Source organism: Haplochromis burtoni, unplaced genomic scaffold (genome assembly GCF_018398535.1).
Source record: "Haplochromis burtoni strain Fernald_Lab_line unplaced genomic scaffold, NCSU_Asbu1 Contig_567, whole genome shotgun sequence".
Taxonomy (NCBI): Eukaryota; Metazoa; Chordata; class Actinopteri; order Cichliformes; family Cichlidae; genus Haplochromis; species Haplochromis burtoni.
In genome coordinates, this window is record NW_024582928.1 from 199792 (window position 1) to 216200 (window position 16409).

At 39.8% G+C, this 16409-nt stretch overlaps 1 protein-coding gene across 1 annotated transcript in view; it reads right to left on the reverse strand.

The window, feature by feature from the left end:
• The window catches only part of scara5 (scavenger receptor class A, member 5 (putative)), a 110116-nt gene that overhangs the window by 38748 nt on the left and 54959 nt on the right, over positions 1–16409 (reverse strand). The window contains exon 8 of the mRNA XM_005947969.3: positions 4038–4118. Within this exon, the coding sequence (XP_005948031.1) occupies positions 4038–4118 (81 nt within the window). The remainder of the gene's footprint in view (positions 1–4037; positions 4119–16409) is intronic.

Consider the following 16409-nt stretch of genomic DNA (forward strand, 5'->3'; position numbering starts at 1 on the left):
AACACGGTGTACAGTCGAGTCTTGATAGCTTACTTACAACTGGGCTCGTCAGGCACTCTTCTTGGCTGCAGTGGTTATTATTATATTTACATGCTTCCAGCTCCCGTTTTTGCTCGATGACAGCTCGTACTTTTCGACTCTCCCTTTTTCTCCCTCCTCGCGCTCACAGACACATAACGGGTATGGCAGTCCATTCTCCCTGCAACACGGACTACACTGCCCATGAGGCTACATTCTTTAGGGCTATACCTGTAACACTCTGCCTATTGCCTTCATATTAAATAATCTTTGTGAATAATTTTTAAAAATATTTTTTCACGTATTTTTAATACATTTACAGTTAGAAAGTACTGCATCTGACTGAAGAAGCGAAAGTATTTATCAGAATTAACATTCTCCTAGTGGAAGAACAGCCTCAGAATTGGACCTGTAAGCTTGTGTGGTTGACTTTCTTCTTGGTAAACACAGTAAAAAGATATATAACTTGGATTTATAAGAGACGCACCAACATACAAGTAAACGTATTTCACGTTGTGTTGTACATGGAGTCCTCAAAGTGTTTTAACATTTCAACACAATGTCAAATGCAGTTTGTCCTTTATGCCCAAAACAAGAAAAGCAGAACTGAACCAAGATTCAAAGTTATGGGAAGCTTCAGTTTACAAGACACCAAGTTCCTGTAAAGAGCTAATGTGTGTAATGGGATTCATAAAGACTTGACATCAGATTGTGTCACATGCATAAAAAATATTTATTATCATAGTATGGAGGGAGAAAATGTGTGTTTTAGGAGTGTTTGGTGAAATAGATGATTAAAATTCCCCGTTTTCACCACCAGAAGTGCTACACAGCAATGATTTTATGTATAGGCCACTGGTTTGTCTATTTTCTCAAGATGATCTCTAGTTTTTCAGGATTGTGTGTGTGCTACAGTAGTAATCATAAAGTATGAATCAGAAATTGTTCAAAATAAATTTTAAGCTGTAAGTTGACTTAAGTTTACTGAACATATTTTGTTTTTGATAATAATGTTTGTGAATAAAACTCCTGCTATTCATTTTTATTCTTAAAACTAATTTGAGATAATGGCAGGTTTAGGATATACTGAAAGTATTTATTTCACACGGATAACATATCAAATGTTTCGCTTGAGTAAATCTAAAATTTTAAGAAAAAAAAGTCACTTTCCATTTGATGGCAGTAACATGTAAGGAAGTGGTATAAAAAAAACCCGGCACATTTTCTTAGCTTAAACATTTGATTTGTTTTCTGTTCTGTTGTTAATAACATATAGGCTTATGTCATTTGCAAACCATTCTTTTTGGGAACTAGAATAATTCATATACCACTCCATCTGTTGAAATACAAAAACTGTCATTCATGACAGTTAAACTGTAGTTTTTGTTTTGTGCTTTATTACTGCTAACATTAACAAAGGCTGATTGACAGTCATCTTGTCTAATTGGTAGTCCAAGTAGTCAGTGGGTGCAACGCATGAAGGAAGGAAGTAACGTGTCAGCAAAACTCACACAGCGGGAGGCAGAAAATGTATTCAGTAGATTTGTTAGACCTCAGGGATGCAAAGAGCCCGCTTCAGTAAGAAACACTGCATGTTAAGTTAACTGTCCTCTTTTAATTGGTGAAGATGTTCCCACACTGTTTTGGTCTGTTCAGGTTGGATTTTCATAGTCTTTTGTAAGTTTCTTTATGTTTGTATTTATTTAAAAAAAAAAAAGGATATGCATGTTAACAAGCACTTAAAGTCATCATGCACATATGTCAGATTTAGCCTCTATAGTCTGACAGGCTGATACAATATTAGATTAATCAACAAAACCAAACATTGAGAAGCATGTGAACATAAATAAAAGACAAAAACACATACTCCTATAACAGATTAAATTGTGTAAAATTGTATGTAGCAGGATAGTAGTAGCGTAGTATATTTTCTCAGTTGACCAGTTTCCATATTCAGTGAAAACCACCTGCAGACTGTATCGCTAAGCTCTCATCCTGTCTTTGTGTCTTTGGACTATTAAATCTGAATTAATATGTTTTTCCATTTTATGCTGTACATCGTATTATGATTGCTTAGACTTATTTGGTGTGGTCTGGTATGACCTGCAGGAATTCTTGGTTGTTAGAAATGTTAAGAATTTAAGGAAAATAGCTTTAATTGAGTCAAACAAAAACAGCTGAACCCAAACGGACTTACTGCTACTAACTGTTTTGATTAAAAACCATCTCCCCTCTAAAAAGCCCTTTTTCACTGAAGTTAACATTAGGGGTTTCATTTTTCTGTCTTTGCTTTGGTCTTGCAGACGGTTTGGTTCCATTCACTTTGCTAGATTTTTACAAATGTTAGGCCTTTGTAAACACTCACGTTAGCAATTCTTTTTTTTTTTTCACTTTTTCCTGGAACTATGGGCTGAGATGGGAGGGGGGGGGGGGTCCCCTTTCAACAGGAAGATAATGCTTCTTGGAAATGTTCATTTTCAGCCAGGGAATGTGGATGGATGATGACAGGAGACAACCTGAGGGGTGATGATTCAAGAGGTACCAGGCTGAAAGGGGGACCCAGAACATCTGGAATCATGATGTTATTGTTTGTATCACACCATATCAATGAAAAATAGCCATGTCATGTTTTGGAGCTGCTCACTGTGAATGCATGAAGGTTTAAGCTGTATTTTTGGGGGAATTACCTGCAAGACTAAGACAGATGACACGTCTCACTGGCCCTGTGTAAAAATAAATCCCCACCCAAAGTCTGCACTTTGTTTTCTTAAGCAGCTTTATATGACCTTTAATTCTTTCCACTCATAGTGTTATGAATGCAACTGCATGTAACATAACCAGAGGGAGCTTAAAAACAGAAAGTGTCTAATTTTTCATCTTTCGTGTCACTCCAAAAAAGGTATTCCAAAAAAGTCTTGTATCTCTTAAATTTGAGATATTCACATATATAGTTTAGCAATATTTTATAGATCATATGGAACCTTTTTTTGTGGAACCTTCACGCCAAGACCCTTCCTTACCCTCCTTTCTTTTTTGTGTTCAGATAATCTGCACGCGTTTTCCAAAGCTGGGAAACTACATCAACTCCCACAAGTTAAGCAGATCAGGATGAAGGTTTGAAGTATTAAATCCATCTATTTTTTACATTTCTATACCTTCTACTTGAAGGAGGATTAATCTAGATAAAATACAGATAAGGACTAGATAAGTTTATTTTAACTAGATAAAAATAAACTTCAACATATCTTCATGAGGGAACAATTTTTTTTTTATCTGCTTTTGTTCACAGGCATGTTTAAATGTTTTTCAACATCCTGAAATCATCACATTCTGAGTTGCTATTTTAAATGCTTAAACAGTTCAAAATGAATATACAATATGTGCTTTTAGAGAGAGTTTATCAATCTGACTCAGGTTAGAAACTTCTTATGTGGAGAAAAGCTGGTCAAGACAAAAGGATATAAAGGATATATAAAAAAAAAATGTAGGAAAATCACCAAACGGCCAGAGTAATAAAACATTAGAATCAAGTTGTTTGGATGCCTGCTCAATCATCCAGGTAAGGAAATCCCAAAAAGTGGATTCTGTTCATCTGGATCTGTTTTCAATTGACTTTTTCAGTCTCCTGAAGAAGTCAAAAGAAGGCGAAAGGCAGGGTACACCCTGGACAGGTCGCCAGTCTGTCGCAGGGCTAACACACAGGGACAGACAACATTCACACCTAGTGGCAATTTGGGTTATCCAATTAACCTATCCCGACAAGCTGCATGTCTTTGGATGGTGGGAGGAAGCCGGAGTACCCAGAGAGAACCCACACAAACACGGGGAGAACATGCAAACTCCACACAGAAAGACCCCGGCCTGATGGTGGAATTGAACTCAGGACCTTCTTGCTGTGCGGCAACAGTGCTAACCACCGAGCCACCATGCTGCCCAACTAATCCACTAATTTTCTATTGGAGCAGTAATTGAAAACTTCACTATGAAATGTTTCTCAATAAATGACTGGTCGTACTCACCTCTCAAGCCAGTCAAACCAGGAACCCCAGGGGGGCCCAATTCTCCAGTGTCCCCTTTCTCTCCCTTAGGCCCTGGAGGTCCTGTATAAAGAAGAAAAAAAAATTTTTGTAATAAATAACTTGAATGGTGCAAGACAACTTGTCTTCAATAGGAGGCATACTTCTTTAAAGCTTTTCTCTCTTTTTTAAAATGTAAAATTAAGTAATATGTTGACAAAGAGACAAATCATCAGTTTGTTAGTGATTTTATGTTTATGTTATTATGCAAACAAAGATAATCCCATTTAAAAAAGAACTGTTTTGTAATGATGTTGAGTCAGAAACATAGATTTAAGTAATATAAATAATGCTTTTCATGTTGTGTCTACATGTGATGTTTCTGTTGCTTTACTAAAAGATATAACAGAACTTTGAATGAAAATAAGTCACCTGTTATCTTGAGGTCTGAAAAAGGCTACAAATAACTTTTTTATTGATGACCTGCTGAGGAAATATCTTTTCTTGGAGATTAAATAAGAGCTTTTTGATTTATAGAAAGTGCATTAGGGTTAATTATACATTAAAAGTATGCTTTATGGTGCCTTCATTATTATTATCTAGTATGTTGGATCAGGAACATGTAGATTATCCCCTGAGAAGTTAATACATGGAACCAGACCTTTAATGCAGGCAGATAATAACTTTATTCATGTCACAAAACTATATTTATATTTATTACAGAGCCTATCACACACAAAAAGTGACATATCTGGCAAATGAAGGCCAAAGTGGGTCTTACAACTGGGCTAGGGCTTCGGTCCAAGCATTTGTTATACTTGGACGACTCCAGAGACTGAGTGAGAAAAGTCAAATAAAGAGAGAAGGAGAGCGAGAGGAGAGATATGGCTACAATGAAAACCACATGTTAAACAAGGTGGACCAGAACTTGGCTTGTGGGAAAGCTGAGAAATCTGAGGACCTGTTAGTGTCCTGTGGTTCTGATCCTTCATGACTCTAATTTGCAGATTTCTGATTTAAAGAATAGGTATAAGCTGCAAAAACACGGTCAAAAAATCCTCAACTAGTGGGTTGAGGATTTTGTATTTTTGTCTCCCAATTATGACAAATTGCTATATAAAATAAAATACAACAATTAAAACAGTATAAATGGATAAAACTAAATAAAAGCAAGCCTTCACAAGTTAGTCTTAGGATCTGTGGACACCGTCGATACCTTTAAAAAGAAGTTTAGGTCCAATGAGAGAGAGTTCCACAACCTGGGAGTCACAATCACAAACCTGCATTCTGTTTTTTGTCCTTAACCTGGACCTTTGTACAAGCAACAAGCACTGAATAACCTAGTAGTTACTTATAGATGTAGTAGATCACTAATATAGGGACAGATCTGAATGTGATCCTCGAAATCTTAAACTGAATCCTAAACTTTAACATAAAGAGGTCAGAATCAGTGTCACATGGAAGCTTTTGGTGCACCTGATGAGAAGACTTGCAGCAGCATTCTGTACTATTTGTAAGTGATCCAGGGATGATTTTTGCAGGCATAGGAATAATGAATCACAATAATAAGGGCATGATGAAATAAAAGTATGTGTAATCAGAATATACTTAATACTGCCAATGTTCTGCAGATGATAAAAACACATTTATACAATACAGCCAACATTCTTATCAAAACTCAATGCCTGATCAAAAGTAACACCCAAATTTCTCACAGTCAGGAGAACTGAACATGAAATGCGTCCAAAATTCTCAATAAGTGTGGAAATGAAGTTGTCAGGGGCACAGATAAGAACCTTCGTTCTTATGTTAGTATATAAAGACAGATGTTTGGCTTCCATCCTGTTCTTTATAACATGGATGCAGTCCTGAGGACAGAAAATTTGGCTACATTCTGGGGTTTAAATTAAATGTACAACTATTATCTGTGTAACAATGAGATGCCTTCAGAGGTATTCAGGATGTGTCCAAGTGGACGCATATACAAAGCAAACAAGACAGACCTCAGAACCGTACCTTGGGGCACACCACAAAGTAAAGTTACAAGAGTGGAAACAAAATTAGAAGAAACAACTGAAAAGCTCTTGATATACTCGAATATATTAAGAGCTTAAGTCTCTTAATTAGAATATCATTATCAGCTGTGCCAAAAGCAGCAAAGTCAAACGTGGCCAAAAGAGTCGACTTTATGGCTTTTTAATTGTGAAAATTGCCAAGAAGGACATGTATTTTGAACTTCCATCTCAAGAGAGTCTGAATTTCCTTCTGAATGTGAAATGTAAATGTTTTTAAAAAGTACTTAAACCTCTTAATAGGTTATTAGGGAATAGTTTAATTGGACGGGTGCACTTTAGATTGAACTGGACTGTGTGCAGCCTCTGAACCAAAATGAGTTTGACACCATTAAATTAGTTGTAAAACTGACATAAATTAAATTGGCTTGATTACAGTTGATAAAAATACATCAGGCATTTTAAAGTCATGACAGGCAGATGACCAAATGATGAATTGGAATGATGAAAAATTGGCTAACTGATCTGTAATAAAAACTATATTTAAATGCAGTAGTTGTTAAATTAGGCAAAGGACTGAATCTACCAAGTGTATATAAATATTTTAGAAAGTGATGTGTCAGAAAAGGTTTCCATTAAAGCCTTTGTGCACACGTCCTGAGCTGGATTTGCCATAAATAATACCCTGTTCACTCAGTCAGTAATTCCTTAGCAATTTTCTTTAATCCCACAATTTTTCTTTGGACCCACACACACGTGTATTTTTTTTTTTGTCAAAATACTGACAACCCAACGCTTACTTCAGCTTTAGGCAACCAGAGTACAGTCCTTTTAAAAAACAAAACAAAAAAAACAAACTACAACCTTATTGCTTCCATTGGAGTTACTGAAGGTAAGAAGCAGCATGCTGACTTTGCAATGTTCAGAGAAACTGCTAAAACCTCAGAAGCTACGTCTCAGACACTATAAGCCACAGTTACCATGTTAAATGTTAAAGTTCATGACAGTAAAATTAAGTAAAATTAAGGCGGATTTGGAAGTGTTACCAGAACAAACTCAAAGTGAAGATCCACTATGCATAGCACACAGCCTATAAGCACATAGTTCATGTCAGCATGGTGGTGGAGAGGGGAAGATTTGGGCTTGTTGTGCAACCACATGACCAGGACCTGGATACAGTCATTGAGTCAATCTTGAACTCCTCTACATGCCAAAGAATTCCAAAGTAAAATGTGAGTCCAACTGTCCGACACCAGCAACAGGACAATGATCGCCAACAAAATGACTGAAAGAGAAAAAGGATCAAGTTGTTGCAATGGCCCACAGTCCAGATCTCCACTCTGAAAATAGGGATAGCAGGACCTTCAGAGAGCTTTGCATAAACTGATGCTGCAATGGCAATGAACTAAAGCAATCTTAAAAAGATGTTATAAACGATTATTTCACTGTATAGTCTTGTGAAAACTTTGTTTTTCAAATGACTGAGACAGTTTTGCCTTTCTAGGTTGGGTTAAGTTTAGGTTTATTACATATGATGGCCCAGACCTTATAGGGATAGAAAGATTTGCGGCTAGTAAGCAATAAATCAATACATTTGAAAGGAAGTACATCTGAGCAGGACATGCTGCTCATGTCTGAATCCCCATCACATCCACTCATAGTAACAAAAATGCACTGACACCAGCCAAAAGGCTTTGGGCTTTTAAGCCTAATCTTTTGAGAAGACATTTTACTCTGGTGGTCTGTAAAAGTTTGTTTAAGCAGAGTTTCACATTAATAATCTTCTGGCTCTCGAAGACACTAGTCAGCTGACAGGGTTTCAACAATAACAAGCCCAGTGGCCCCTCCTGGATCAGCCTGAAAACATCTGACAGCTCGGTCCAAGAATGCAATTCCAGTGAAGAGTTCAGGCGCCTCCGTCCAATATCCAGTCTTGTTACAAATCTGAAGTGTGGCCCAACAGCTCGTTTTGTTTTGTCTACACATGTGCAGTCCAGAAAAAAGATCATCTAATTTACCACAATAACAAATGACACAAGGCATCACCTGTGTTGATGTTAGTTGAGAATGCTTTACTTCTTTTATTGATTTGCTTTCCTTCTTTTATTGATATTTATTTTTATTTTATTTTTATTGATTTTTATGCTGATTTTTTCCCTTTCTTCCGTATGAGCTTACCTGCGATAGCTTCTGGACACTGGACACTTATAGATCATTAGGACTAAAGTGTTCTTAACAGAAACAGCAACATTTTTATAGTTACCTTATCCTCAGCGCTCCGTGTGTCTGTGGCCTACACACAGCTGAAGCCTGATTACAGCGTCTGGGCACCGAACAGCCTCAATAGCCTGGAAAGGTGCTAACCGCTAGGCTAACTAGCAACAAGATGCCTTCCCTCTCCACAGATGACTACCACAGCCTCCTGCAGAAGATTGCAGTACTGGAGACAAAAATTCATCGCTTAGAAGTAAACGTGGTGGTAAATGGACTGTGTGGAAATGAAACAACCTTGCCTTTGATTCAAAACAATGGCGATGAGCAAGCTAGTACACAGCTAAGGAGCATAGATAACATGACCAAGAAAGTAGACTGTGCATTATAATAAATCCTCAAGTGATGATCCCCCCTTGGACTGTCTTGGTGCAAAACCAAGACATAAATCATGTCTCCTGGAAGGGGGAGGACGTATCACAGGCAGGGCGATTAAAAAAGTACGATAAAATCAGAACAGTAGATAAAATCAGTAGTTAAAATGTAAGTTTTGAAATTTAAGCTTAAAAGTGTGGATTTGGTGCTTTATTCAAATGCAGCTGAGAATCAGGTGAGTCTTCAACCTGGATTTAAATAAACTGAGTGTTTCAGCTGATCTGAGGCTTTCTGGGAGTTTGTTCCAGATATAAGGAGCATAAAAGCTGAATGCAGCTTCTCCGTGTCTGGTTCTGACTCTGGGAACTGATAAAAGACCGGATCCAGATGACCTGAGGGATCTGGAAGGTTCATACTGGGTCAGGAGGTCACTGATGTATTTTGGTCCTAAACCATTCAGAGCTTTATAGAGCCAGCATCAGAACTTTAAAGTCTATCCTCTGACGGACAGGCAGCCAGTGTAAAGACCTCAGAGCTGGACTGATGTGGTCCACTTTTTTGGTCTTAGTGAGGACTCGAGCAGCAGAGTTCTGAATGAGCTGTAGTTGTCTGACTGATTTTTTAGGTAGACCTGTAAAGATGCTGTTACAGTAATCAAGCCTACTAAAGATGAATGCATGGACTAGTTTTTCCAGGTCCTGTTGAGACATCAGATCTTTTATCCTTGAAATATTCTTGAGGTGATAGTAAGCTGACTTTGTTATTGTCTTAATGTGTTTTTCTAAGTTTAGGTCTGCATCCATCACTACACCCAAATTTCTCGCCTGGTTTGTGGTTTTTAGGTGTATAGATTGAAGTTCTCTGGTGACCTGTAATCGTTTTTCTTTGGCGCCAAAGACTATTACTCAGTTTTGTTTTTGTTTAGCTGGAGAAAATTGTGGCACAACCAGTCATTAATTTCCTCAATGCATTTACCAAGAGCCTGTACAGGGCCTCGGTCTCCTGGTGACATTGTGATATATATTTGTGTGTCATCTGCATAGCTGTGATAGTTTATTTTGTTGTTCTTTATAATCTGTGCCAGTGGGAGCATGTAAATGTTAAACAGAAGGGGTCCCAAGATGGAACCTTGGGGAACTCCACATGTGATACTTGTCTGCTCAGATGTGAAGTTACCTATTGATACAAAGTATTTCCTGTTTTCTAAGTATGTTTTGAACCAGTTTAGTACAGTTCCTGAAAGACCTGCCCAGTTCTCCAGTCGTTTGAGTAATATGTTGTGGTCAACTGTATCAAATGCTGCACTGAGATCCAGTAAAACTAAGACTGACATTTTTCCACTGTCTGTAGTTCAGACATATGTCATTAAACACTTTTGGTCAGAGCGTTTCAGTGCTGTGGTTCTGTCTAAAACCTGACTGGAAGGCATCATAGCAGTTATTCTGTTTTAAGAAGTAACTGAGCTGTTGAGAAACTGCTTTTTCAATGATCTTACTTAAAAATGGGAGATTTGAGATCGGCCTGTAGTTGTTCATTTGTGTCTTGTCAAGATTGTCCTTTTTCAGTATAGGTTTAATTACAGCAGTTTTTAGTGGTTCTGGAAACACACCTGACTATAAAGAAAAGTTGACGATCTGTAACAGGTCTGACTCTAAAGTCTTTGAGACCTTTTTGAAAAAACTTGTTGGCAGGACATCTAAACAGCAGGAGGAGGAGTTCAGTTGACCTAAGATGTCCTCCAGGTCTTTGCTGTTAATAGGGTGAAACTGTTTGATGGTGTTTAAACAGTTTTTCGGTGGACACAGTACATATCCTGGATCTGCTGTTGATGTACCAATTGCTTGTCTAATCTTTTGGATTTTTCTGTGAAGAATTTGGCAAAGTCATTGCAGGCCATGGTAATGAAGTTCAGCTGCCACTGACACAGGAGGGTTTGTTAGCCTGTCAACTGTAGAAAATAAGACCCGAGCATTATGGCTGTTTTTAGTGATGATGTCAGAGAAGTAGGACCTTCCTTGCACTCCTCAGTTGTAAATTATAATTGTGAAGTTTCTCTTTATAGATGTCATAATGAACCTGGAGGTTTGTTTTTCTCCATCTGCGCTCAGCTTTCCTACACTCTCTTTTTTCATTTTTCACCAGTGTGGAGTTTCTCCATGGAGACTTTTTCCTTCCAGAGATAACCTTCACCTTAATGGGAGCAATAGTGTCCATAACATTTAACATTTTAGCATTGAAGCTATTGACGAGCTCATTGACTGAACCTCTGGACAGGTCAGGTGTTAATGGGAAGACCTGGTTAAAGATCTCACTACTGTCTTCAGTTATACACGTTTTGTGATCACTGCTGTTGATATATTTGTGTGGGCTGAGATTTTACTTTCAAAGAAAACACAGTAATGATCAGACAGCCCACATCAGACACAGTAACCTTTGAAATGCTCAGGCCCTTGGAGATCAGTAGGTCAAGAGTGTGTCCTCTATTATGTGTGGCCTCTGTTACATGCTGAGTCAGCCCAAAGTTGCCCAGAGTGTTACTCAGGTCTTTAGTCCCTTTGTCCTGAGGGTTGTCCACATGGATGTTAAAATCCCCAACAATAATTACACAGTCGAAATCAACACAGATCACAGACAGCAGTTCACTGAGGTCATTAAAAAAGTCTGTGCAGTATTTGGGAGGCCTGTAAACATTAAGAAACACAACTTTGGATGGGGCCTTCAGCTGTAAAGCCACATATTCAAAAGACTGAAAACTTCCAGGAGATAGCTGCTTACATTGAAATGATTCATTAAATAAGACAGCAACCCCTCCTCCTCTCCTGCTCACCCTGGCCTCACTGATAAAACTGTAGTTAGGAGGGGTCGTCTCGATGAGAACAGCTCCACTGTTACTTTGGTCCAACCAAGTTTCAGTTAAAAACATAAAATCAAGGCTGTGCTCAGTGATTAAATCATTAATTAAAAATGTTTTCCCAGCTAAAGATCTAACGTTTAATAAAGCCAACTTAAGTGTTTTAGAGGTATTACTTGTCCCCTCGTGTTTGGGAGCAGTCTGTGGCACACAAGGTATGTTTACAGGGCGACCGTGGCTCAGGGGGTTGGGAAGCATATCTGTAACCAGAAGGTCGCCGGTTTGATCCCCGGGCTCTCTGTCCTGGTGTTGTGTCCTTGGGCAAGACACTTTACCCTCCTGCCTACTGGTGTTGCCAGAGGGGCCGATGGCGCGATATGGCAGCCTCGCTTCTGTCAGTCTGCCCCAGGGCAGCTGTGGCTACAACTGTAGCTGCCTCCACCAGTGTGTGTGAATGTGAGAGTGAATGAATAGTGGTCATTGTAAAGCGCTTTGGGTGCCTTGAAAAGCGCTATATAAATCCAATCCATTATTACAGTGTTGGGTAAGTTACTTTAAATTAGTAACTTAGTTACATTACTAGTTACTTCTATCAAAAGTAACTCAGTTACTTCAAGTTACTCGTTACTTTCAGAGTAACTAGTTACTAGGGAAAGTAACTTTGGTTTACTCAGAATTCTCTTGTTAATGTGTTGCTTCCGTAACTGGATACCCAGCAAGATTGCCAGTCTTCTAGCTTGCTTACTTGCCACAAGTGCACTGTGCCACCTACCAATAGAAAGGAAAAAATAATGTGCACATTTCCACGAGAGAAATCCCACGCCTGATTCTTATCCTAGCCATTCTATCCTCGCTTTTTACATCCAACACAAAAACTGCAGTCGTGGTGCTTTCGATTGTACTCAGAACTCGGAAATTCTGCCTTCTGAATAGGAAGATGTAGGTAACACCAGACTGCAGATGAGCTGCTACAGGGCTGGACTGGGACAAAAAAATCGTCCCGGGCATTTTGACTAGAGACCGGCCCACCATTATAGGAAAAATCATAAAGCCTTTGAATGAAAATCAAACACTGTTGTGACAGTGATGTACACTGTTCTGATGGTATATATGCATCAATCTATCAATCGTTTGTTGTAAGATTCAGATAATTATTTTTTTAAAAGTGAGACATTTTAAATGAGAATAAGAAAGTATTTCTTGTGCCCCCCTTTCCCTTTTAATGCCCTACATGGACCCCTGGCAACACTTTGCTAGACCCGCCCCTGCACAGTTACCAGCTGTCAGCTACTTAGAAAAGGATCCTGGTGTTATTTGTCTCTCAGAAACAGTTCATAACTTCCCTTCAACTCATTCATGTCACCTAAAAGGTAAACCTGTTTCTCCATCACTCAGCTCTGATGATCCAGTAAGGACATCTCCTGGTTTCATCTTCATGTTTCCCTCTCACCAATAACCAAACCATATCATGACCAGCAGGTTTACAGCTGTGGCTCCAGCAAACATCAGCTGATACTAGAAATTAATATTAAATAAATTCTAACAACAGCTGATCAAGCTTAAACGTGCTGCTGTTGTTTAGCGCGACATCCGCTGGTTTCCTCTTTCTGGCGCAAAGTGAGCGATAAACAAACAAGAGAGACGATCAGCTGATCATTGATCAGTTTCATGATTGAAGTAGAAACAGGAGAGGGAGGGTGAGAGGATGAGAGAAGAAGAGGCAGCTGTGCAGCAAAGACACAGAATAACTCCAGCTTTGTGTCTTTTTCATTGTAGCTGAAGTCCGGGACAAACTGTGTCTTTTCACCTCAATAAGAAACGCGTAATATTTTCTCTGAATACCAGACGATTCCGTTTTTTACAGGACGGTTGGCAACTCTAATAATTAACCTTATGAACAAAATAAAGTTCAACATCAGTAACATAGCACCCACCCAGCTGTATAGAAACTCCGTCATGCTAGCTAGCACGCAGTACGAAAAAGTCAGCATAACGAAAATAAACTCCACCTAAACTTGGTTCATATCTGACCCAGATGGACTGCAGGTTATAACTTCTTACCTGAAGTTCAGTTCACCTGACACTCTCGGACCAGCGGCCGCTTCGGGTCTCTCCTCTTGCCTCCCTTTTCCTTCATCCACCTTTTTTTTTTTTTTTGGCCTGTCGTTTGCCTTTCCACGTTTGCTAAGGCAAAATCCAATCAACGACCTCAGGTATGTCTTTATTCCTGATTTATTCACTTATGATGGAAGCTTGACGGGGAAAGGGGAAAAAAGAAAGAACGCTGAGAGCGGGGGGAGAAACCAGATGGCAGGAAAATGCATCAATCACTGACACGCTAAAGAAAAAAACAAAAGTAATATCAACAGAATATGGAATAGCAGATACAAATACATAGGCACCTAATCCACGTGGTTGAAGACAAAGGTATTGGGTGGTCACCTTTACCGTGGAGACGCTTTTGTTTTAAAAGGTCTCAGAAATCGCAGTTGGGGGGCCCAGCCGTCCTCAGCTGGGCAGTGGAAGACAAACTCAGACATAACCGACACGAGACAGGAGAACGAGGCCTGCGATGTCGGAAGAGTATCCAGTGGGGCTCACCAGCCGGAAGAAGGGAGTTGAGACGCCGAGCTCCCAGCCTTTTCCTTCATCCACCTGCTGGCCTCCACCACTTGCTAATGTTATTGAATCTGTGGAAGCTCCGCGATAGCCACCACACGAAGTAACGAATAACGAGCCTATCTAAATCCCAGTAACGAGTAACGCGTTCCCGGTTTTGGCATAATAACTAGTTACCGTGCTCGTTACCACAATAATAACGTAGTTACTGTAACGCGTTACTTAATAACGCGTTAGTCCAACACTGATTATTACTATATTTAAAGATCTTTTAGAGTGCAGCTCTCTGTGTTTTGACCAGGCCACATGTCTCCTTCTGTCACCTAAAAGTACAGAAATTTTAAAACCTTCTAGTAAACAGGGTCCCAGCTTCTCCTGGGAAAAGTCACCACTGCCATAATCCTCGCAGCCCGGACCCTCCACACATCACACATCAGACTGCGGAGACAGAGCATGAAGGTGGTAAGGAGGAACTAAGGGGGGCGAGGCTGGGCAATGTGACTTCGATTGCTCTGTTGAGGGTGGGGCTCGATGGCGAACCTTTGGCTGCTCTGGTGGGGGGTTTATGGGGGACAAAAAGGGATTGGGCCGGGGGGTAGATCTGAGCCCAGCATTGACCCGCTCCATCATCTCCTCAGTGAATTTCAGGTGTGGGGAGGAGGGAGAAAGGGAGGGGGAGGAGGGTGATGGCCTGTCAGGGGTTTGGGGGACTGGGGAAGGTCGTGGTCCCTTGTCCTGGTCGTTGGTGTTGTTGAGAGAGTTGGAGGCAAATAGGGACCCTTAGGAAACAGAGGACTTTAGTGTTCTTACCGCACATCCTTTGTACATCCTTTACGGCAGAGTCACCCACAATCAGAGTTTCAGGCCTAGCCTTTAGCTTTCCCTGTGGCCTTTTACTTTTCAACAGATTTTCAGACCTTACTTCGCTGCTTTTAGATGGATGGTTGTCCGATATAGATCCAGGGTCCTTTGATAGTGGAGCAAATCTGTTCTGCAGTTTCACATTCAGTTGTTTTGGAGGTTTGTTGTTAACCTTCCTATTCACGGTTGTCCAGTCCTGTTTCCTCTCGTATACAGGGGTAGAAGAGCTTCTCTGTCTCGTATAGGGTTGCCAACTCCCTGAAAAATAAATAAGGGACACCTCGTGGCCAGGGCCGGGCGACCCAGTTGTCTTCACCCTTCCCAGTGTGGTGAATTTTCTAGCTCTTTTTTTGTGTGTGAAATTATTTTTTTAACCATTTGACTTGAAGTTGATTTAAGTAGATGCATATTCTATTCTTTGTGATATGAACACATGTGAAACAAATGATCATTTAGCCATTTATTTTTAGCTCAAAATGACAACATTAACACAATAAAACAGGTCTCTTTCTTAAACAGAAGCCTGTCATGCTTAACTTTTGAGAATATAAGTAAATCTTTCTTTAAAAGAACTCTGTCCTGCTTAACTTAAAATAATAGAAAACAATAGAAAGAAAAATATTCTTGTAACAGTGCACATTTAGTGCATTTAGTACAATTGGCTTCAGTTGAGGTATTATTTCAGCTTTTCTAATGCTAATCAGCTGCTCCTGTTTGTAAACCCGCTTGTTCCCATGATTACGCATCTTAACTCATCATCATTATTCATCTATGTATTACTTTTATGTATTAGTCATCTATTTGTTGTAATCATCTATCCTTGCAGTTGTTTATTACACAAAATAAGTTATATTATCACACTTCTGGCCACATAGCGCTGATATTCACTGCACATGCCCATATTAACTTTTTCCAGCCAGGTGTTTTCCTTTTCCCATTCTTCCCTTTCTCTGAGGGGAACAAACATTGCTGCTCTAATGCTGGGCTCACACTGTGCGGTTTTAGGCCCATTTTGAGCCGATTTTTGAGTGATCGGACCGATTTTGGCCTTCATCGTGCATCGTGTAGTATACGTGGGGTAACGAGAAGTGATTAACACCTCACGACCAGCTCCCGATCATCAATCGCTCGTGAGGGTCTCACCACAGCCGCTCACACTGCTCACGCGCAAACACGTAAACGTCGGTGAAAAAGACGGAGCAGCACGGCTGTGCAGCGTGTGATCTGGACACAAGCGATGGAGGCACAACTTGTAGAACTTTGGAAAGCTCATCCGAGCCTTTTCGATGTGGCATCACAAAATTATCACGACCACAACAACCGTGAAAATAGTTGGATTTACACTGCTGCTCAATCACAGCTGCCTGATCAATGTTTTTCATTAGCAATTTAGCAAAGTTGATGGTGGTGGTGTGTCTGTGTGAGTGAAAGACAGAGAGAGCGAGG